This window comes from Bubalus bubalis, chromosome 6, assembly GCF_019923935.1.
Source record: "Bubalus bubalis isolate 160015118507 breed Murrah chromosome 6, NDDB_SH_1, whole genome shotgun sequence".
Lineage (NCBI taxonomy): Eukaryota > Metazoa > Chordata > Mammalia > Artiodactyla > Bovidae > Bubalus > Bubalus bubalis.
In genome coordinates, this window is record NC_059162.1 from 105,524,412 (window position 1) to 105,549,917 (window position 25,506).

At 37.3% G+C, this 25,506-nt stretch overlaps 1 protein-coding gene across 3 annotated transcripts in view; it reads right to left on the minus strand.

Annotated features, from left to right (window-relative positions):
- Window positions 1-3,428: 3,428 nt before the first annotated feature.
- Window positions 3,429-25,506, minus strand: part of RLF (RLF zinc finger) — an 80,523-nt gene continuing 58,445 nt past the window's right edge. For 2 of the 3 annotated variants that reach the window (XM_006061924.4, XM_025289016.3), the window contains 3 exons: window positions 17,834-17,970; window positions 12,849-12,990; window positions 3,429-8,305 (listed from right to left, as the gene is read on the minus strand). In XM_006061924.4, coding sequence (XP_006061986.2) covers window positions 3,656-8,305; window positions 12,849-12,990; window positions 17,834-17,970 — 4,929 coding nt within the window. In that variant the 3' untranslated portion in view covers window positions 3,429-3,655. Of the gene's footprint in view, window positions 8,306-12,848; window positions 12,991-17,833; window positions 17,971-25,506 lie in introns of those variants that run through there. The other variant, XM_025289018.2, reaches the window with a different exon arrangement.

The following is a 25,506-nucleotide window of genomic DNA, read 5'->3' on the forward strand; positions in this document are numbered from 1 at the left end:
GAACTGTCAGCACTGGACACATAACTGGAGTTGAACCTGCATGACTCAGAGCAGGATCTGCATGACCTGGCTTTTACCTATGCTTCCAACTTTATTTCCCACTACTCGCTTTCACAGAAAGTACAGCTCAATTACAAAACTGGTATTTCTGGTACTTTAAATGCCACCTGTGACTTTCCATCTTTCATCCTTCACATTAAGTTACCCTTCCTGATATTTTCCCAGTCAGATGAGACTGGAAAGAAACTTAGCTCCACTTATTCCTAACTTGTATCAGCTAGACACTGCTGATCCCCATCTTTTTGATCTGTCAAATAAGAATACTAACAGTACTGACTTCATGGAGTTATGAAAATTCAACAAGATAATATTAAGTACTTAAAAAAAAAGTCTAATTATCCTGCAATCTCACAGCACTTTCCACTTTGTATTCTAGGCCTCTGCTTCTAGAACTTTTCTGTGCCTAAGAATCATCTGGAGATGTTACTGAAATGCAGATTTTGGTCAAGGTCTGGACTTGACATTCTACATTTTGAACAAGTTCCTAGATGACATCCATGCTGCCGGCCCACAGTCATACTTTGATTCTTTGCAACCCCATGGACTGCAGCTCATCAGGCTCCTCCATCCATAGGATTCTCCAGGCAAGAATACTAGAATGGGTTGCCATGTCTTTCTCCAGAACTTCCTGACCCAAGGATCAAACCAGTGTCGCTTAAGTCTCTTGCATTGGCAGGCGGGTTTTTTACCACTAGCACCACCTGGAAAGCCTACCCCAGCCCTCACATTGAAGCTCCATAATGGCAGACTCCTTAACAAATTCGTTGTTTTTATCTCCCCCAAATACCTGTAATTATCTTTAAGTGTACTTAAGTGTTTGGCTAATAAGTAACTCCGTCCTTCAATGACTGTCCTTGCCCGTGCAGCTCAGAAGCAGGCAACCTGGGACGGAGGGGATAGGTTGGGACTGAAATCCCTAGGAAGGCTCATCAAAACCTTTCTTCTCCACATTGCCCACTTGTTCTTTTTCACATATGTGCTCACAAACATGGAGAAACACAGAAGCAGGAGAATTCTGGGTAAAGTGCAAGAATCAAAGTGTCTGGCATTCTTGATTTCTACCTATTAATTTTAGGGGGCACAAACTCAGCGCTTCCAGGTCTGGAGGATTTGGAGGACAATCCCCAAAGAGATATCAAGCAAAAATGATAGTACTAAAAGCTTCAAAAATAACCCTCTGACCTTCTGTTTTATCATATAATCACACATGCTGGTTTTACCAGAACATCATCTTCAGTAAACATCAAAGGCTTCCCTGGCGATCCAGTGGTCAAGATTTTGCCTTCTAGTGGAGGGAGTGCAGGTTCAGTTCCTAGCGCAGGAGCTAAGATCCCACCAGCTTCTGAGCCAAAAAACCGAAACATAAAAAGAGAAGCAATATTGTAACAAATTCAATAAAGACTTTTAAAATGGTCCATATTGAAATATCTTAAAAAAAAAAAAAAAAAAAAAGATCAAAAGCAGCAAACCACTCCAAACTAGAATAGAAAATGCTTCTAGGATCATATTAAAGCAAACTCTCAACTGGGTTCTAAAAGCCAGGGTTTGGCACTACTGCCAGTGGCTCACTTGGCCCTTCCAGGGTGTAGGGTTAGGAGCGGCTGAATACAGCTGAGTCTTTTTCTTTTGGCCAAACCACACAGCATGTGGGATCTTGGTTCCCCAACCAGGGATCAAATCTGTGCCGCTTGCAGTGGGAATGCAGAGCCCTAACTAAACCACTGGACCACGGGGACTTCCCCTTTTTGGATGGATACAGTTGAGTCTTAAAATTAGCAGCTTTCTCTTGGTCTGGTCTAAAAATCTCTAGAATGAGCAATTTTTAAGATGGAGCCACTGGTTATTTCTCATGCTCAGACCACAGGTAAAGGACTTTTTGAAACAATCACTTACACCTCAACACTTCGTAAGGCAGGAAACTGAAGCCCAGAGGGGAAATGAGCTCACGATCCCAAAGAACTCAGTCAGTAGTGACCTCAGCCTCTAAGAAGTTCCACTGTTTCTGCCACTTTTGCTTTCAGTAGAATCTTGTTTGAGAATCTTGTATCCTACTAAGATCTGAGCCAAGAAATGACTTCAGCTTGGTGGTGGTGGTGGTAGCGGTAGGGTGCTTTAGACTCTTAGGCTGAGGAGGTGGTAGAATAAAATTCTTTAAGAGCTGACAAAACAAGGTTTAAGGGTCAGAGAAAAGATCTTAAAATTCTAACCAGAGGCATAAGAAGGGGATTTTAGTACTATCTGTGTCATTTCATTGTTAAATAATGATAAAGTGACTTCATAAAGAACAGAGAAGAAAGCTGCTATATAAGAAAACACTGCTTTTCTTGTCATTATACATGGATGTCCCACTGTCCACTGAAACTTTAACAGAGACCAAACTCATCTTGTGTTTCTATTCTCTTCCCCCAAACTCCTTTTTAGTCTTGCCTCAGTTGGTTGCACCCATCACTACAGAACCTTAAGTTTTCCTCAAAACATTTTCTCTACCCTCCAGTGCCTAATAATCCTCTTAAATTTCTCAATTTCATCTACTCACCCCTCTGCTGCCGTTGTTTGCCTCTCACCAAGTTTGCCTCAATTACTTTAACAGTCTTAGATCCGTTTCCATTCTCAGCCCCTCCAATCACACTCATTTCAAGCAATCTACAGATTAATATGAATGTTGTTTAAAATTCTGTAAAGGCTCTCGGCTGCCTATGGACTCAAGTCCAAAGTCCTCCGTGTTCGTGGTCTGGTTCCCATCTCTACAAGAAGCTCATCTGCTCCAGGGCTCCCCTTTTACTGCCAGCCTATCACATTATTTGTAGTTGCCTGGAAACATGGCTTTATTATCTCTGAATGCGTGGAGCCCTTCATAATATGCCTGGCATACCCTCTCCTTTCTACCTGAAAAACTCCTGAACATCCTCTTCCAGGAGCTACCTTGACTCCCAGAGTTAATTACTCTATTACTCTATCTTAGAATTTTCTTTCCACAAATTTTTTAAGACAACAGTCATTCAAAAGGAAGCTTGATCTGAATGGTTTGGTTAAGAACTGGGGTAAAATATAAGTGCACATTTCAGAAAATACATGTGCAATTCCAATTCATGTGTGGCATGAAAACTCATTATGAGTAAACAAAAAAAATGGGTGAAAAATTGTAATTTATTGAAACTCAACTCAAAAAATATAAGATGCTGTAGTGTACAATATATTACACAAAGCACCCTCAGGCGCACATTCAAGTCAAGTAAGAACTCCATACCCCTTTCCCTAGCCCTCCCACCCTGGGATCTTAGTATCTGTTCCATATACAATCATGCACACTTAATTTGAAAAAGGAAGCCCCAATATATTTTGATGTATTAATTAGCACCAAACAAGAATACAGTTCCATTTTTTAATAAACAAAACAAAAAACCCAATCAATAAACCAACTGGAGAGCTAATGGACTCAGCCAATACTGCTGACATAGATATTATACATTCATGTAAATACACAGCCTATTCTACCCTAATGACGGTGTGGCTGGTTCTCAGCCTTTGTTCAAGTTGGCAAGTGTCCCCACGTTGCAGTGCTGGAGCCAGTCTGTTTCTAAAACAAAATTGCTATTTAGGAACTTCCTACACAAAGCTCATCTGTCTTTTTTGTTGGAAACAAGTCTAAAATTGGTGTGGAAAACTTAGATCTTTCAAGGACAACCACTGGCCGAAGATAATGAAGCTGTTTTAAGGCAAGTTCTCCACAGTCTGTTAATGCTTTGTCCAATACGACCCTCAGGTTTTCCAAGGAGGGAACTGTCGTCGTCTCAGCTACTATTAAAGGTGGGATTGCAGTCAGGTTCTCATGAATTGCAGAGTCACTGGAAGAATGAGGTATGTCAACTTCAGGGTCATTGTCATTCACCATATTGTTTGCCATAACACTCCCTGTTATGTCATTACACGGTTGTGAAGAATTACTTAATGTTAAGTGCTCTGAAGGCTCCCAATCATCAAAATCATCTTCTTTCTCTTCACTTTCCTGAATAAATTTCAGAAATGAAGATTCAAATCCCATTGGTTTATAAGTCTTCAAATCAAATGACCTGGGCTGTGGATGCTTCCTGAAATTCTCTTTTGGAACATGGGTTGAATTTTTTACAGTGTTTTCTTGCCCTGAACTTTGCTGCCCGGTTTCTGAGTCTTTGATCCTTGGTAAAGGCAGCTGGAAACTTGTGAAATAAGTCCCACTTTCAGTCCCATCAGGATTAGGTATGGAATTTTCTATTTTACAAGGAGGAGGCTGAACTATATTACATTGTTCCAAAGAAGTGGTTTCTGAACTATGGTTACATTTCAGAGTTCCTCTGTAGAGCAGAGAATCTGCATCAAAAACTGGGTTGCTCTCTGTACATCCTTTCTGGCCTCCATCCCTTTCGCCTGGATGAAGGGGGTCAGCGGCCTGCACAGGCATGCTAGTGTCTCCTGGGGGATGGCTATGCTGTATGAGCTCTGATTCACAGCTTCCATCTTCTTCTTTCTTTATATAGGGCTCTGCTTCAGAAGTGGGCTCCTCCTTAATTTTGGTACCGTACTTAACACACATGACAAGGTTTTCCATCTGTTGCTCTAGGTAGGCACTACTCATCTGATGGGTGCGTTTGTAATGCCTCACTATGCTGCTCTCCAACTTCACCACAGACAAGCATCCTTGAACCATGCAGGGGTACTGTGTGTGCTCAGAATGCTCCACGCACATATGGAGGGCTTCAGCTCTCGTTTTAAAACTAATCGGAGCTTTCTTGTCTTTGATTAAGCCACACTTTTTAGCCTTGGCATTAAACGATTTCCTGGTCGTCTGATGTTCGTGCCCCTGAGGGTGAGCTGTTTGACACACCTTTTCACTCCGTAGTAGCCTTTCATTTGCTACTTTCTGGCTTCTAAACAGATCATCATAATAGTCCTTATGTCGGTAATATACATGTTGAGAATAATTGCTGCGATGGGTGAAAATCTGGCCACAGCCATTAAGATCACAATGAATTTCATAGTCTGAATGTATTTCTCCTTCGATGTTATGCTGTTCCATCAAGTGGTGCTTCAACTTGCTGAATGTATAAAAAACAGCAGGGCACTGAGGCTGGTTACAGGAAAATCTGGCCACTGACTCAGCTTCAGAAAGCACTTTCGGCTCTTCAATGTGGTCTAGGTTATGAGAGTCACTACAGTGCTTCGCAAGAGCTTTGGAACACAGGAAGCGTTTGTTACATTCCTTATATTTGCAGGCAAATATCTTTTTACATTTGACAAGTTCCCTTTTGGTTCTCGCTTTGTCTTTCTCTAAACATAACTGCTCTTTGTTGTATTGATGTACAGTCCTGTAATGGCGAATCAAGCCTTTGAGATTGGTGAAGGAGGAGTTGCAAGTTTTATGAATACAATGGAATGGTTTGTGGTATTTATTCAAAATGTAGCAGAGATTTCCTTTAGCAACAGTTCTCCTGCTACCTCTGCCCTCTCTTCCTTCTCCTTCTTCTCTATGGCTGCCTACTGGTGATGAGAGATCAGATATTTTACTTTCCGTTTCTTCACAGGATGACTCCAAATCTGTTTCCGAACTGCACTCATCCTTTTTAGAATGACAGTGTGGCTTCTCAGAGTTACCACTGGGATCACCTCCAAGTTCTGAAGGACAATCAACTTTCAACCTGTCTACTGAGCATGGGCCTTCATGATCACATTTTTCATTATCTAATAGTTTTTGAGTTACTCTGTCGCTGCCAATTTGATGTTTATTTTTATAATGAATCCTAAGGTGTGTTTTTCGCGTAAATGACCTTTGGCAAATATGACACTGGAACGGGGAATACCGATGTTGAAACATGGTTAACTGAAGGACTTTTTCTTTTGAATAATTATGCTTTTTAAGATAATGCATTAACAAAGCCTCTCTAGTCACAAATTCGTATTTGCATCCTTGAAGCTCACAAAAAAAAGGCTTGGCTGCCAACTGCGCCAGGTACTGACTTGGCATATTTTCATCTTGATTCTGAAAATTAAGATCTGAGATTGTAGCTGAAACTGCTTGAAGAGATTTAGCACCACTGGATGGGTACCCCTGCAATGACCCTGAGAAAGATCCATGGGTTATTGAGTTTTTCAAGCTTAAATGTTTCAAGCGTAACAGAAGTTCCAACATGGTATCCTCTGTACAGGGCCTTTTAGAGGCACAGATGGAGGCTTCTGAGGAATAGCCTTGATGTTCTCGTTTACATTTAGTATGGATATTGTGATCCAGACCTTCATCCGGGGAGTCACTGTTTGTATCTGAGCTGGGTTTAGGTTCTGCATCAAACTTTTCAGTCGTTGGATTGTGTTCATTACCCAAACAGGGAAAGAGATCCTTTGTCTTTACCTTTTTGGGTTTGAAATGGTATGGATGAACCTTCCGTAGGTGCTTCTGCATGCCTCTTGCGTTTTTGTACGTGGAACCACAGCCATCAAAACCACAGGTAAACTTAGTCCCATCAAAACAAACTGCTACATTGGAACATTTCTCCTTTAAACTGGAGGGTACAAAAACTTTTTCATGAGATAGTAATATATCCTGCATGGTTTCAGAGTGATCCAGTGTGTCAATTAACTCTTCATTCATGGAAGCTGAAGAGCTATGACTTAACTGATCACTAGAATTACTGTCACTGTTTTCTTTCAGATTTTCTGTAGTTTCTATCTGAGAACTAGCTGATCCTGCACAGAAGAGAAGATCCTCTGGTAAACGTGACTTTTCAGTTTGGTCAAGCAGATGGGGCTGATCAATACAATCCTGCTTTTCACCTGCTGCCGGCTCAAGTTTCACTGTTTTCTTCACATCTCCATTTGAACTTTCAACATTATGCATTGAGAGGTGATTCTGATATTCAATTTTGGAATAATAGAACTTTTTGCAGCCAACGAAGTTGCACGTGTAAGATGCATCCCTAAAGTGTTGTGCTTCATGGTGGTAAAGCTGTCCCAAGTCACTGAAAACAATATTACAGCCATTTAATTCACATTTATAACGCAGATCATCATGTTTTTGTTTATGGTTAAGCAGTTCATTCACTGATCCAAACCTAGCATAGCAATCTATAGATACACACATATAAGGCTGAGGACCACAATGCACTTGTTCATGCTCTCGCAGGTGAAAAGCAGACATGAAATGTCGTCGACAATAAGTACACTTCTCTCTTCTATTTTTCATATCTAAGTAGTGCTTGGCATTTTCATCATTATTTTGGTGTTCAGCTTTAAGATGTACACTTAAGTATTTGAACTGCTTAAACACACGGGAACAGTCTGTGCCAGGACATGGGTACAAATCTCTGTCTTGCAGGTGGCAATCTTCTAATTTGCTGAATGTGACATATTCATGTGACTCTCCTTTGGCTTGTTCATTCAGTGACTGACCTTGCTCCAGGGCTGCAGAGGGGCTCTTGGGACAGATTCCCTTTTGAGAGCCTTTCAAGAGTAATTTCTTTCTAGAGCGGTCCCTTCTGCTTGGTGGCATTTTAACATGTTCCATCACATGAGGAACAAATATTTCTTTTCTCTTGAATTTTTTAATACAAACCGGACAGGTGTAAATTCCATCTTCCATATGCATCTTAGAATGATGAAGAATCCTGGCCTCTATACATTCTCGCTTACATAACAAACAGAAAAATTTATACTGAAGCCACCTCTGGTATCTTTCAGAAGAACCAATGGGTTTCTTGTCTCTTTTCTCCTTATGTTGATCTGTCACATCTCTTCTTCTATATTGTTTATCTTCTTTACCTTCCTCATAGTCACTGAGAAATGACTCTAAAACATCTGTGTCGTTAATAGACATTTCATAGCCACTTAGATCATCATCAGAATCTGAGGCTTCTTGTCCTAGAAGTTGGTGGCAGTGTCGTTTTAAAGTTTTCCAGTCCCAAAATTCAGGATCAAAAGGCCAGTGGGCTTTTAAAGCTAGTAAAAGCTCACATCGGAGAGAATTTGGAACTGGTGCATTTTCTTCATCAAATTTTTGATCTGGTTGGGAATACAGTTCTTCCAACATGTTAAATCCATCCAAACTGGGTTCAATTAAAAATTCTGTAAGTTGACAAGCTCGTCTAACTTCTAAATCTTCTGGCAAAAGACAAGCAATTGTTTTGCAAACTGATGCCTTCATTTCTTCATCCTCACTTGTTCTGAGTTGAAGAGCTCTGACACACAGTAAAATCGACACCCCAAGACCAGCATCTTGTGCCTGTTAAGAAAAACAGGGAAGAAAAGGTTTTTTTTCCATTTGGAAAACTACATAAATTTGGAAACACTACATAAATTTCACTGATAGTATACACACATACACTCTTCTTAAAACTTATAAACAACAACAATGTACATTTATAGAGTATGCAACTTTATAAAGCACTGCATATTATTATTATTTGGCCACACTGTGCAGCATGCAGGATCTTAGTTCCCCAACCAGTAACAAAACCCATGTTCCCTGCAGTTGAAATGTGGAGTCTTAACAAATGGACCGCCAGGCAAGTCCCAAAGCACTGCATATTAAAGCAGTCCTTAACCCTCAGCAATCTACCTATGTGCCAAATGTGTACATTAAAAAGGCACATAAATTCAGAGGAGCTCAGAATAAATAAGGTCACTGAAAGATTCAAAAAAGAACTGTCTCAAGCTGGGTAGGAAGGACAGGGCTTAAATAAATGGGTTTAAGAGGAAATACATGTGTAAAAGGGAGTTTAAGACTGAATTCAATTTAAAAAATTCATGTATCATGAACAACTGGGTGTTTTCAAAACCTCAAGGGTAAAATAAATGATTTTTCCGTTTCCTCCAAAAAAAATCAGTACTTTATAGTTACATGTGTACTGAATCTGTTTCCCATAGAAAAACAAAAGAAAATTTCTATATAGCAGCAGGTTCTCAGAAATTAGTCAAAAATCATGAAAAAGACCTGGTTGTATATGATAAAACGCAAGTGCATTTAAGATGATCCTTTCATGTGAGAGGCTGAAAGGATATGTGAAAATAATATGAACAAAGAAAAGCAGGATCTTATGGCAGAGGAGCTTAAAACACAGTACTGAAAAGCACAGAATTTTGAGCCAGACTGACTGCCTTTGAACCCCAGCTTCACAACAGTGACAAGTTCTTAACGCCTCTAAGCCTCAGCCCCTTCTCTGTAAAATGACAGCTGTAGCGGCAGTATTAGATTTTCTCCTAATGTTGTTATAAAAACGAAGGAAGGTAACAGAAAGTGATTAATACAATGTTGGCACACAGTACATATTCAACAGAATCCCATATAAAATACTTGAGGATAAATCCCACTGTTTAATTTGCTAAGCAATTATTCTGTGTTGGGTACCGTTCTAAATTCTGAGAACACAATGAAATAACTGCCATCAATATACAGAACCCTTATGAATCTTGGACATTATTCTGAATAAACTTTTTGCATAGATTATCCTCATTTGACTTCGCTATATCCCACGTGCCCTTGATACAATATGCCAAGTCACTTCTTCAGTTTCCTGTTTAAAAGCCTATCAAATTATTCATATCCATCAGTTTCTTCAAAATTCAGTTCCACATTCCACACCCTAATTCTAATTTATTCACCACTCCTTTAACAAGTAACTATCCATTCAGAATGTATAATGGTAGTTTTGTGGGGTTGTTTTTGGAAAAGTATTCTTAGTGATTTCACAAATTTTACCATTTCAACTAGATTGGGCTGTTTAAGAAAGAACAGATCTGGATTCTTTGCTGTTTACCTCACACAGTCTTGCGAAAGGGGTTTAGTAACCTGTTAAGAACCTATGAAAAATTTTAAAACTTAATGGACTTTCTCCAAGTCCTCTGTGCTCTGACTTACAATGATAACCATTGTATCTGACTTACAAATGATAACCATTATGCCATTTGTCAAGATACCCAGGGTCTAGATCCTTACAAGACACACATTTCTAATTTTCAGATTCTTTATTACTAAAGAGAAGAGAATAAAACTAGACAAAATTTTGCAAAATGATTCTAACTTGTATGTTCCACCAAAAAGAGCTCAATGGTCAAATAAACTGGCTTCAAGATTATCCCTCTTCTTATACCTTCCATTTCAAATATAACCAACATCTATATCCATTCTTCTGTCATACTACTTTTAAAGCCTTGAGAGACACCCTACATTCTCTAAAGTCATCCCTTCCAATGAGTTTCTCAAGTCACAGAATCAAAGTTTAACAAGTCTTGAGCACCTTTAATTGATTATCTGCTTTAAGCTCTTTTTTTAGAGAAAACTAAAACCAAGAAAATAAGGAGGTACTATTACAAGGCCTGCCTTCCACAAAAGACCCAATGCCCACAGAAGTTTTTCAGCATCATTAATCTTTTCCTTCCCAAGGGCTATGTAACTGGTTGCTATGCACTAAGATCATTTCACCTCTTTCTCAAAAACCAAATACCTGATTTTATCTGGTTAGAAAGTCACCCAGATTCATCAGTGTATCTCCAAGCTCCCCTTGCAGCTAGGTGACCGTGTCTGTGAATGTGTTAGAAGGAACAGGGGAAAAGGTGTGTCATAGTGTGGTCTGCTCCCCACTCTACTCACTATCTGGAATGAAGACATTATAGCTGGGACTGGAACAGTTAGATCTTGGAACATGAGATGGAAGCTATGTGTTAACAGCAGATAAAAGGAACCTGGGTTTCTGATATGTGGAGCCTTGAGAGGATCCTTTGCCTATCTAGCTGGGTTATCGATTTGTATAAGAGAGGGAAAAACTTCTTTCTTCTTCACATCACTATCATCTGGGATATCTCCATTCACAGTAGAACTAGATCCCAAATGACAGAGGTTAGATCACCTCTCGCTTTTGAAAACCTAGAGGTGTCTTGCTCAATTTGAAAGGAATTCCATTTCACTCCCCTTCCACCTACCAGTCCATAGCTTTTCTACCCTTTAGGACAAATATCATAAGTAAAGATTACAGGGGGAAAATATCCTAGACTAGGATGAAAAACAAATGGGTTCTGGTTATACAAATGGACAGCAAATTCCTTGATATGTGTCAGAAACCCACCTTCTCTAATCCTCTAACATTTTCCCATTTTTGTGATTCCCTGAGGTAAAGAGCAATCTAAAATAACCCCCTGACCTTCACTTTTGTATAATCTCCTCATTTTGAGTATAAGCAGAACCTATAAATATGGAACTATTCTTATGATTACATTATGTTATATGGCAAAAGAGACCCTGCAGATGTAATTAAAGCCCCAAACCCATTGATCTTAAGACAAGTGGATTACCTGACCCAATCACTCAAGCTCTTTAAATCTAGGTCTGGAAGTCAAGAGGTGAAGGAGGTCATATTTGAAGAATTCTTTGTGCCTTTGCTGGCTTCAAAATGAAAATGAGAGTGGCTTCCAGGAGCTGAAAACAGGCTGTGGCTGACAGCCAGCAAGAAAATGAGGATTTTAGCCCTACAACTGAAAGGAACTGAATTCTATCAACAATACGAATGAGCTCAGATGTGGATTGTCTACAGAGCCTCCAGATAAAAACTCAGCTTGGCCAACACCTCAATTTTGGCCTTGTGATACTGAGCCGTGAACCATGCCACACTGTGCTGGACTTCTGCCCCACAAAACTGTGAGCTAATAAATGGGTGCTGACTTCAGGGCTAAGCTGTGGTGTTCTCTTATGCAGCAAGGAAAAACTCAGCCTTTCCTTAAAGATTTAAAAAAACAAACAAACCCTAAAACCAAAACTTATAAAAGGCCAGTTGTACCACTGATTATTTTAAACAGGCAAGTTCTGTAATTACTTGAACATGCTCCTGTGATAGGGACACAACTTCATTTATAGTGATGAGAAATAATAATCACCTAGCTTGTCTAAGTATGAATTTGCTTCTGATAACTGTTTTACATTTTCCTATCTTCACTGGAGAAGACTAAACACACAGTATTAAAATAGGATATGGATAGTACTAAAATAGGATACATTAAAGGCTATAGAACATATCAATGATACAACTGTGCCTTGACTTTAGTATAAACAATCCTTGGATGTTGTCAAAGAAGTAACCCATAAAACATACCCATAAACCATCATAGATACGGGTATACAGGGATCTCTGTCATTGAGTAGACACTAAAAACAGAAACCAAGCATAGCATAAGGCTCATCTAAATCTCCAGTCTTAGCATTAATTTATGGGGCCAAATTCAAAAAACTAGGTTTTATACATAGCACTTTGTTTTAGGAAATATTTATTTCTTAAAAAACAAGACAAAACTAACTTGCTTCCTAATTCGCACAGAAGCTTGCAATCTGTGTACAGTCCATTCCTCTAAAACCTAGATAATCTATCACTCCATCATCAAGGAGTTAGTCATTCCATTATCAAGGAGCTGGAAAATACAATTATACTTTCTTCACTAATAATTACTATCCTAATTTACCAACAAACATGTCTGTATATAATACAGAACACTATTCTAGGAAAACCAGACCTAGGTTGGGGTGACTGAGGGGACAATCAAGAAACAATCTTTCCTTCCTCCAGTGGTCTGTAATGTCAATCACTATTTTCCACAAAGAAATATTGTTGATTCCTAGGAAATAAATCTGCAGAAACAGCTAGCTATGTCTAGTTCCATAATCTTATTAAACTCCATTATTTCTCATTTTCCCTTATTTAAAAAGAGTTGCCTGAGAAGTTGTCTCCCCACTTATTTCTTCCCTCCAGTAACAATCAGCACAAAAAACATAAATTACTCACTTCAGTTTGTATAACTCTAATCAGGCAAAATAAATGCTGCTGTGTTTTAGCTATGACACCAAACTGACGACAGCGCTCCAAGAAAGTGTCCACAGAAGCGTCGATTCTTCTTTGCAGTTTACTCCAAAAGAGAGTCAATTCCCTATTTTAAAAGAGAGAGAGATTATGATAAAACATTTAAAGGAACTGGTATCGCTACCCCAGTTTTTCAGTTTGTGAAAGTAAGCTGACAGTAGTGTAACAAAATCTAGAAGAATAAATCATCTATATTCCCTATTTTTGCTGTTTAGTGGCCAAGTCATGTCCGACTCCCTTGCGACCCCATGAACTGTAGATCGCGAGGCGCCCCTGTCCATGGGATCCTCCAGGCAAGAACACTGGAATGGGTTGCCACCTCCCTTTCCATATTCCCTATTGCTTCCTCTCAAACTGGTTAAATTGTTAAAAAGAATCCTCCTTGAAAATTTCCCCACTTTCTTCTTTGTGCCTGGGGAAAAATAAAAACAACAGAAGACTACTTCCTTTATGCTGACATTTTCAAAGACTTCTTTAGATCCCACCTTATCCTAAAAGGTTTTACTCCTTACAGTGGTAATTATAATGACTGAATCAAGCCCTGTTCTAGTGGGCAAGCATCATCAGACATCACTACGCTGCTAACAAAGTGCATAGAACTATGAAATAGTCTAATGGTATACTTCTCCACATTAATTTCGTGAGAAATCCTTTTCCATCTCTAAAATGTCATAATGCTACTTAGGCCTGTATCTTGGAATGCTTAAATATTACTAATAAAATTAGTAAAATGACACTCTTGGAAATGGCTACAATAGAAGAATCCCACAAATATACAAAGAAAAGCTTGAAAAGAATAAGTTACATAAAAGCACTGAATGGGTTCAGAGAAACTCTCAAGAAAAAGCACTAGAAACTCAAAATCATCCAGGACAGAAATGACTTATAACGTGAATATGAAATGTGAATGTAAGGAAAGTTACTTAGCAAAATAGAAGAGAAATGTTATCATTTTCTCATATTTTTAAGGAAGTAACTGACATTTGGATATGATACAATTCTTACATAGATATAAGATAGGCCAGCTATGAAAATAGCTACCAGGCAAGTAATTGGGATGACTGTTCATTTTTAAGCTTACAAGACTTACATATATGTTTATCTTACTAACAAAACTTTAGAAAATGGAGAATTACATATGCTCAGAGATAAAAAGGAGTACCTACTGAAATATATGTACATGAAATCTATGCTATTTGAAAAGAAAAAATCATCAAAGCTAGTGAAATCTGATTATAAAGATAAAAGGGTAAAGAATATCTACTATCTAAAATTCATCAACTAGCTAGAAGTTTAAAGTTAGGCAAATTTGATAAAGTGATAAAAGGCACGTTGAGAATTAAAATGTCTCAAAATGTTTTTTTAGTAAGTAAGAATGTGTGGGGTCTGATTTATTCCAAATTAGGTATTTCAAACTCTGGTTATCTTAACTCCAAATAACCGTGACCAAAAAAGAGAATTTCTATCATGTATTTTATATCTGTATACATATTTCCACAGTTTCAATTCAACAATTTAAAACTACTATTGCCCTCCCAAACATAAAACCATGCCTGAAACCATGACAACTAGTGGATTACTTACTAGTGAGAAAGTCAAGATGTCACTTTAACCATCCATTCAAATCTACATACCAGAATAACGAACTACCACCAGCAAATTATAGTCTCCCGGATCATACATGTACTAGGATAATGCTTCCTTTAACCACTATAATGATGTGATCTTTTTAAATAGACAATCATTGAAAAATATACTGAAAACGATTCTACTGTATGGATACTTCCAATGTTCAGATGATTTACTTCACCTTCAAATTAGGTCACTGCCTACCTCAAGATAACAAATTACATACAAATTTATAAAAATTGGAAAGGAAATTTAAAGGAAAAACTGGCAGACATCTATCTACCAAGTAAGAACTTTACACTATGTTTCTGCAAAGCAGGAGGCCCACAATGTCACATTGTGATCCAGAATTTAGACATTTTAGAAGCAAGGCAAAGACAACTTTGTGGAATTAAGGAATGACCACCCCCTTAAAAGGGCTCCTGGAAAGGCTGATTCTCATGACCTTTTTTCATAAAAAATGTCAGTTAAATATTAATAAAACATATGGATATCCTGGATCTGATCTTTGCCAGGTGCTACGGACTGACCTGTAAATTGGACAACATACATAAAGACCCTGGTATATCCATCACAGTCTAGTTGAGAGAGAACAGACATGAAATTACACCTGAAGAAACATAAATACATAACACACAAGATTTAAGCTCAGAGATGCTACAGAAACCAAAGGTCAACGTATCAAACACTGACTGAAAGTTTCCAGTGGAGATTAAAGTTCAACTGTATGATTTTATTTTCAAAGTAGCAGCGGTAACCACATCTGTATGTACACTGTCCCATTCAAAATGGTTACCTTTCTCACTTGCATGGCTACTCTAATTACATTACCACTGCCAAACATCTATAGGGAGCTCACTCCTTCAGCCCTTCCTTGACTTTTGTAGACAGCCAAAAATCTTTTGTGGCCAAGCTTAATGAATAAGCTAAGTGATATACCTTTTGAGATCAATAATATGGTAACTGCTATAAAGTAGTAAGATTTACTGCAATTTGTTAAGCATCTCTGAAGGAAATTTCTAAAAGAATAAAAAAGTCTGGGCGACAGTTACATAGTTTACCTTTCAACTATCTTCAATGGTAACCAAGCTCAAGAATGACACTTTATAAATTCTAGTATATATATGTATTTAAAAATAAGTGACTTTTTATTATCATATTCCAACTTTACTGTTGCCAATAAAATGCCAATTAATATTTTTTTTCTTTTCTAGACAAATACTCCCATATAGTCTACTATCTTCAACACAGGAACATCTCTATCACAACAAAAGAATCTAATCTATTTGAACAGAATTCCTGGGATTTATTTTCCTTAGTAAAATTCAGTTTTTATGTCATGGCTATTCTAATATCTACTACCTTACCACCCACTCCCCTCTCTCCAAATAGAAGGGTGAAAGAATACTTCAAAATTCTAAAATTTTATATTCTATTTCCCTCTGAAATGCTTGGAAGAAGCTTACTTTTAACAAAGTGTGAAGTGATTTAAGATTTTCTTTCCTTTCCTTTACTCATTACAGCGCCTCAGGAGGCGAACAAGTGGGAAATCCCTGTTAATCCCTTCCTGCTGCAGGAGAAGAGCATTAATCCGAGACCCATTAGGGAAACAAGGGAAGCTGTATGAAGAATATTACAAGAACCATGTGACTACAGTTTTAAAAACTCTTTATAATCTGTAACACATCTCCTATGTGATTTAATGTGATTTCTTTGCACTAAAAACCTAGCTGCAGCTAGCTGATATTACTCCTTATAGGCAAAGAAAGTAACTATAAAAGAAAAAATGCCTATATTCATTATAGGCAAAGAAAATAACTATAACAAGAAAAAATGGGGGTTGCTCCACCAGCAGTAAATAAATACATCTGCTTTAATGAGGTTAAATCTCTAATTTCTTATGCATGAAAAGCAAACAAATCCTTCTACTTGACAGTGATCAAAAATCTCACTGCTCTGCTAAAATTTCTTTTTACTTACATCATTTCTTTTGGTTGGCTAATAAAATGCCCACAATGATTATTACAAAGTATAGTTCAGTCCTGTCCCACTATCTCCTCCCTGGTAGGAGATGTAACTCTAGCATAGAGGAAGTGGCAGCAGAAGACTGCCACTGAGTTCTGGCCCTTGTCAAGGAAACAGCTGTATGAGGAGCCAAAACCCTGCGCTTCACTCTACGACTCTGGCCCTGAGACGATGGGCAGCTGAAGACTTCTAGAATTCCTTTGATCCTCCACTCCCTTATCTGTACAATGATTATTATGAGGACTGGGTGAGATAATCTATGGAACACAAATAATATTTCTATACAAATTATTAAATAAAAAGAAATACAATAACATAAAAAATGCTAACAGTTATAAAACTTTACAAATATATACAGATGCTCCAGAGGGAGATCAATAAGGGCTGAAGTATATATAAAAGGCTTTACTAGGTTTTCCTATAAACAAAATGCTTATTTCCAACTTCAAGCCATCCTTAAAAGCTCTTCTAATCAAGATGATGCCCAAAAAAAAAAAAAAAAAAGATGATGCAAATCCAACCAGTCCATTCTTTGCATGCTACCTCCTCTCTAACACCCTGCTTCAACTCTGGTATACAGTGAGCACCTTTCTCTAATACCTTACAGTGTTATCCATACCACTAATCTGATACTTACTGACACAGTGTTACATTTAGAGGTTTGTCCTGCTGTCCTAAATAGCTTCAATACAGTTAGGATGAAAGAACCATGGGTTACATTTATTGTTTCCTTTTTAGCAACTAAATACTCTGTATGCAAACAAGACATAAACTGAATTAAAACCAAATAATGCAATTTTGCTGAACAGTACTAAAGTTGCAAAAAAGATTACTATTCAAAAGGGTTTCCCTCTGTAGTGCAAGTTTGACCTAGAAACCTAGATAATTAGTGTGTTTCCAAATATGAGGGTGAAAGTGACTACCAGAAGATGTGAAATAAATGTAAAGGATAACAAACTCACACCTATTTGGTTCATACTGCCATAATTACATCTTCAAAGAAGAAGATTTATATTGAAGTTAACAGATAACCCTCCATGAAATAATCAAGAGGAGCTCAGACTTTTCACTCTCTCTTTATTTTTGGACTCAATATTTTTAATTAAATGGTTTAGCTTGTAAGTGAGATTTAATTGTCATGTCATCATTTAACCCACTTAAGACTTTAAGTTCGAAACAAACCAATGTTTTACATAAACCCTAAATGCTATACTATGTACTAACAAATAAAGGGAATAAAAACTAAATATACTTACCATGAACAATATACACTTGCAGTTTGGAGCTGCTGGGTAAGGTAAGTCGTACAAAGAACAAATGCTGTGTTATCCTGACCCTCAGATTCCAGATTACATATGATGTCTAGTATTTCCTTGCAGTCGACCTTTGCAATCTATCAAAAATGAGATGACTAAGTCAAAAAGAAAATGGTGACTTTTCTATAAACTTTGTTATATAACATGAAGCTTCTTTATGTAACGTTTTCTATCTTTGATAATTCATGAGGCAAGAATTAGAAGCGTATAATTTTCTTCTACTAATGGCTGAGTCTGCTGGAATATTTCACACAAGAAATTATTAAACAGAAGAAAACAGACACTATGAGGAAGTTCCACTGCAGTCCCAACACAGATAAAAACATTTTTGTAGAGTTAAAAAAAAAAAAAATTACTCATGAACACTGTTACTATATAAAAGAATCAAATTATGCATAACTTCAGGTTATTTTCACCTGAAGTACCATCATCTTTTTTTTTCCCTTGTTTTTTGTTTCTTTCTTGTTCAATTTTATTCAAGTCACTCAAGTTACAGAAAGAAAAATACCATGCTTACCCTTCCTCCCAGTAGGGCTAAAGGAAGCCTGCTGAGAAACTGTTTTAAATATAAATGCTACGGTAACATATAGTTTTCTCATATAATTTAGGAAAAAATATTTTGTATAAATGAGTTTTTCACACAACTAAAACACTTTCAGAAACACATCTTTTATATTTATCCTATTTATAGGAATCTTAAAACAAAAAACCAATCTCGGAGCAAATAAGTAGAGTTTTCTGGGGATCTTTTTGTATAGTGGTAAAACAGGAGATTAAGACTTCTAAAGAACCTTTCTCAGTCTATTTTATCCTTTTCCTATCTTAATAAACAGGATATGAAGAACATAATCTATTTCATGACTGTGTCAGCACTATAAATGTCAATTATACTAGGCACCAACCGCACAAAACAATGATACTTTCAGGACAAATGAGGTGTATTTTCAAGGCAAATGAAGCATATAGTTTAGCTCATCTCTGGTGTTTCTCTTATTTCATGAGTTCAGGATTATGTACATCTTGTTCAAAACTCAGCACTTATCAGTGTCGGAAACATAAATACACCTAGTAAATATGTGCTAAATGGAATAAATGAAATCCGGTCTAACCAGGGTAAACAGTTTATGTTTACAAAGTGAATCTTATTTCTGTGTTTTTTAATCTTTTCAAGGACAATCCAATGACATAATAAGCAATGTAGTACAGTGGTTAAAAGCAATTATTGTAGAGCAAGACTGTATACATTCTCTTCCCAGCTCACAGCTACTAGCTGTGTGATCCTAGATAAGTTATATAACCTCTCAGTAACCTACTGCCTCTTTCCTCATCTATCAAATGGGAATAACAGAACCTCCCTATAGTTATTGCAAGAATTGTATGTTTCAGCACAGCATAGTGACTACAGTTAATAATACCATACTGCTTATCTGAAATTTGCTAAGAGTATATGTCAATTATATCTCAAGTTTTAAAGATGTGGTTCATGTGCCTATTAAAGTCAGAGTTAAAGCTTTTCATTAAAAGTAAATAATAAAAAATTGTTTTCATAAAACACATAAATTTTAAAAAGAAAAAAGTGAACCTTGGGATACTAGAAAGTAATTGAAAAGATCATTCTCAGATGCAAAAATCACTTGATGCAAATTTATATCTAATGAGTGTTGGGAGGGAAAGTTAAGTTTGTTAAAGCCTAAACATAATTAAATTCAGGTTTCAAGGAAAAAAATAAAACCATACATTATGAAAATGGAATTCCATGTCCTCTACCATAGCTGAATCAATCACAAGGGTCATCCAGAAACGAAATGCCCAGAACAGAGCCACTTAAAATTGCGCTGGCTGAAGGATCAAAATAAGGATTCCACAGCAAGTAACAAGAGTTGCTCCAGAGCCGCCGCCGCCACCACCACCACCACCTGCACTCCACACCATGTTAAAGCTCATGCTGAAAACCAAGAACTCTAAGGTTCAATTTTTGCCGCAGTATAACATCTCCAAGCTGAGAAATAGCTCAAGAAGCTCTCTATTGCCAGGCATATACATTAGAATGGAAATAAATACAAGCTGCATTTCTAGAATATTTTTATTCATTTCAAATAATTTTACTGTAATATCTCACTTTATCAACATGGTAAGATCTGTAAGATTGGCAAGGCAGGTGGTATTCTTACTTTACACAAAAAATGAGCCTAAGACAGACTGTTTCTTGTCTCAAGTCAACTGCGGTAAACAAAGTGAAAAACTAATCTCATGCCATTTTACTCCTAAAGGGAAATCCTTAAATTCTGAAAAGGTACATTTCAGAAATGTACAGGCTTTCATCCTTTGGAACCAAAGTGTTTAGAACAGTAACAGTGTCTAATAGGCCAGAACAGTCCCTCCTCCTCTCGCCTAACCAATCCTTCTCCTCCTCCAACATCTAATTGAAACTCTTTTTCCATTATCAAGTCTCCATTCATAGATTACTCTAGCATCCAGTGATCTGTTGCCCTGCCCTGAATTCATAGCATGTTGTCAACACTTTTAATTGGGCTGTTTTTAATTCTACTTTGAGTCAACCATTAAACTAGTGATTCACATTGGCCTTTATCCTTTGTTATTTTACCTCTTCGCATGATTTTACTTTGGCCCTCCAATCAGATGATGAATGGAGAAGAGCAGTCTTATAAATGATATCCAAAATCCTCTGTGCACTAAATCTGGTCAGAAGGAAAATGTACATATTCTTCAGTCAAAGTAGTGCTATTTACTAAATACTTATGTACTGTGCTAGACATTGGGGATACAAGTCATTTTTGCCCTCATGTAACTCATAGTCAGGGATAATAAATAAGCAAGATTATAATGTATGTTAAAGACTACACTGGAGGTATACAAAGTATTTTTCAAATACCTTTTGTCAGAAAAATCTAACTGAAATTTGGGGGAAAGGATTTGAAAATAACTTCTTGGATGAAGTCACAACTGATATGTGAGTTAAAAGAATGAGTAGGAATAAGCCATGAGAAAGAGGAGAGAGAAATAAGAAAATTGTTCCAGACAGGAAGAAAAAGACATGCAAGGGCCTAAAAGTGAGCACGGTACTGAAGGAACAGAAATATCTCAACATAACAGAGGAACAGAGCGGTACTGCTGGAACATCAGATCGAGCGATTCCCAGGAAGAGAAGCACTTCTGTTCTTCCAGCGTCCCCGTTGCCTTCTGAGTCTGCCACAGGGTACTGTGGCAGCCACACCCCTGCACGGCACTAACCTCTAGCAATTTCTCAAACTGACTTCAACTTTTCCCCAAAAGCTATACATTTCTAGTAAATTTTAAATACTAACATTCTTTAACATTTAGTTTGTATTCAATACTGCCATTTACCTTACATTTTAGAATATGCCTGATAATGACGTTTCTAACACAAGGTCCATAACACCCAAGCACATGCAAGCCTGTTAAGCCGCTTCAGTTGTGTCCGAGTCTTTGTGACCCTATGGACTGTAGCCTACCAGGCTTCTCTGTCCATGGGATTCTCCAGGCAAGAATACTGGAGTGGGTTGCCATTTCCTCCTCTAGTGGACCTTCCCAACCAGGGATCGAGCCTGCATCTCTTATGTTTCCTGCATTGGCAGGTTAAGTTCTTTACCACTAGCACCACCTGGGAACCTGAGTACATAATTTTAACACATTTTTTTTTATTATTCATTAACTTGATAATTTTACTTCCATTAAGGTTTTTTATTGAGAAAGTAGCACTATTTTATGGTGGGCCTATTTAATAGTAGAATTATTTTAACCTTCTGATTAAGAACTCATTTGCCTCACACATACCTATCTAGGCTATTAACACTGGAACATTCTTCTAGTCTTCCTTTCCACTTTCATTTTACTAAGTAATAAAACAAATCTGATTGTGTCTGTTATCTGTCCCTCCTTACAGGCTCTAAATCCCCAAAAAGCCAATACCATACCCTCATTTTGTACTTTTACCCACCACCCCCCTAAATGCCTGCTTCAGGATCATTGTTTAACAAATAAACACCAGTTAACTTTTTTTCTTGGGGTGGGGGTAAAAAGAATCTTAGTATTTTGCCCCAAATACCTGCATTTTCTTGAATGTAGAGGAAATGTGGAAATATGACAAAAAAATTAAGATGACATACTTTTTAACACCTCATTAGTAATATAGTTATATTACCTGTCCCCAGCGACTGCAATTAAAAGCACACTAAAAACAAAATACATGGACAAAATACTTATCAGCTAAAGTAAATTAAAACGAAAGGTCACTGACAAGATTTTGAGCATTTCAATCAGTATCTAGAAATACTTTGTACCTGGACAGGAAATAACTTTCTTATTCTTAAATATGAAATCTTATTTCTGGGTTTACATTTTATAGCTATTAAGACAAGTGTAACATGCATCAAATAATAATTAAATCTTTGTTTACTATTTATCTTATCCACTAGAATATATGTTTCAGGAGGGCAAAAGTTTATTTCATTCACTACTGTATCTTCAGTGTACAACAGTTCCAGGCACATGAAGGAATATCAATAAATATTTGTTGGAATGAAAGATAACTACAAGATAAGTAAGTGACCACAAAATGGCAAGATAAGTGGGAAAGACTGAAAACAAGAAGCATAATGTGGACTGGAGTAAGCAAAGAAGGGTTTAAGAAAAATAGCTCTTCAGGGGATACCAGTGTCTAGATGGACAAAGGTGTAAATGACCCCTCAAAAGCTGCCAGAATGAGCAAACAAATGTGAGAGTAGTCATGGCATATGAGGGGAGGAGGATTATCTGATAAAACTGTAAAGAGTGATATTTACACTTAGCTGGCACTCAGTGAAACAAAGGTTGAATTAATAAGTAAGATTAGAGACTTAGGATGGGCTTCCCTGGTAGCTCAGCTGGTAAAGAATCCATCTGCAAAGAGGAGACCCTGGTTTGATTCCTGGATTGGGAATCGAACCCAGTACTACCCACTCCAGTATTCTTGCCTGGAGAATCCCCAGACAATCCCCTGGCAGGCTACAGTCCACAGGGTTGCAGAGAGTCAGACACAACTGAGCGCACAGCACACAGAGACTTAGGACAGAGCTCAACTGCGTCGCCAGAAGGTGTCATGAATGAGGCCACGCCATAGAGTTGTGCAGTTTCACATTACACGAAGGTAGCTAGCTAAGGAGGTTAATAGGGGCTAAAATTTAGTCAGCTTGCCAAGCCCTAAGTTCCAACATGTGGCACTTCCTCTTAGAAGTGAGACCTCTGAAAGGCAATCACGTGAGATGGGGGGACAGTGGAGCACAGTATTTCTTGCTGATTTCCATAAAAGTACCTACAGGCTAATGCTAGTGGAGACTCTAGGATATGGAATTTATCCTTTGTGTTTTATGGGGAATCACAGGTTTTGCTGTTACTGTTTCTTCTGGATATATACCTGAAAGGGATGACTGGAATTCAGCATAGTCTTAGTCTGATTAACTTACATTTATTATATTTCTGATTATAAAAATATTTATATTAGAAAATCTGAAAACATAAAAATTAGCCTTAGACCTTACAACTCAATAATAACTAATGTTAAAAATATAGTGAATTTTACTCGAGTATTCTGTTTATATACACTAACTACATAGCATGGGTTCAATACATGGCTACTGCAAATATGTACCTATTCTAGAGAAAGGCTGGATTATGCTGATTGTATATTTGTTCTTTTATCCTAATGTTCTGTTGTGACTTAAGAGTTTTTTTAATCAGTCCACAAGACAGAAAGGAGAATGTAAACAGATTGTCGAGGCAGAGACAGAAGATGTGAAGGAAAAAAAAGCATTGTAAAAGTAATAATAATGATGATAATATTTCTGAACCTTATACAGCATTACGTATGTCATGTACTGTTCTACAATTTATATAAACTAAATTATTACATCTACACAACAGTCCTACAATGTAGATAAACTACAGTTATCCCTATTTATAGATTACAAAACTTGAAGCACAGAGAGATTAAGTAACTTGACCAAAGTTTTATAGGTAGTACACATCCCTAGATCTAGCCCAGATGGTCTGGCTCTAGAGTCCACACTCTTGGCCACTTATGCTCTATTGAGATGCTTTAAGGGTAGAACTCACAATACACTATTACTAAATAGAAAGGAAACTATATCCCCAACTGTTTGCTCTTTGAAGGCAAGGAATATGGTGACTGTTTTATGTCTAGACATTTACTGAATTGAAATGAATGGACAGTGAGCAAAACTAGCTAAGAACTTAGAAGTATCTGAAAGACTACTCAGGCTCATTCATTGTACACCATGTTTTCACCTTAAGCTTCTTCCAAACCCTAAACAGTCTCCTCAGATTTTTCCTTATCAAGATTTACCTCATAAAGTCTGATAAACTTAATGATATAAAAATATAAACCGTGCAGAAACATTATTAATGACATTTAAATATACCAGAATCAAAACTCTGTGGATAAAGGCTAATGTTGGAAACTCAGGTGTCAAAGACAAAAAACATAAGACTTTACCATATGAATTTTATATATAATGGTTCTATGCTTCCCTGACAGCCCTGGTGCTGAATAAGGAATAAAAACAAAGAGTTGGACTTGACAAGAATAATGTCTGAAAATTCTCCTGTGGCAAAGCACTTAGAAATCCTGGATAAAACACAACTAATGTGTTTCTTAAATACACAGTTGAAAACTCAAGAAAGAAGTGTGAATGGACAAGTGCCTTGACTTTCTGGGTTGTTGATAATTTCACTAAGAGGCTTGGGTTTTACAAGTTGTGTTTAGATGATAAAGCTTGAACCTGAGGACAAGAAGTTGGCATTGAGCCCTTCAACATATGGTTGGAACCTCTGAAGAGCTCAAAACTCAAGAGAAAGTACAGACTAAAAAAAGGGGAGAAACAGGGATATAACAGGAAAATATGTTTGTCCATCTCACCCTGGTTCTTGTAGGACCAAAAAGTTTTGGGGAATTTTAATCTGTCCTGATTCAAACTAGAAGTTTCATACAATACTATTCTGTTTGTCTAAAAAATCCAAACTGAGAAAAACAAAATAAGAAGATTCTGGCTGGTAATATCCTTGAATCACTTGGTAGAAGCAAATGCAAAAATGATTTACAGAGATACATGCTAACCAAGGCCTATGAAAATTTTCAGACATAAAGCATTCCCTACCCTCATCCATCCCACCAAAACTGATGCTCACAATCCCAAACTATAAAAAGCACAAATAAACAAGCCACTCCAGAAATGTCACCACACACAATAAATATCAGATTTAGACTCCTGAGAATTTCAGATAACAGAATACACAGCACAAAGACTGAAACCTAATATGGACTTTGGTTGGTTTAAAAAATGAAATAAGGAACTAGGAATAAAACCACCAATATGACCCAGCAATCCCACTCCTAGGCATATACCCTGAGGAAATCAAAATTGGAAGACACATACGTATCCCATTGTTTATTGCAGCACTATTTACAATAGCTAGAACATGGAAGCAACCTAGATGTCCATTGACAGATGAATGGATAAAGAAGTTGTATATATACACAATGGAATATTACTCAGCCATAAAAAGGAACACATCTG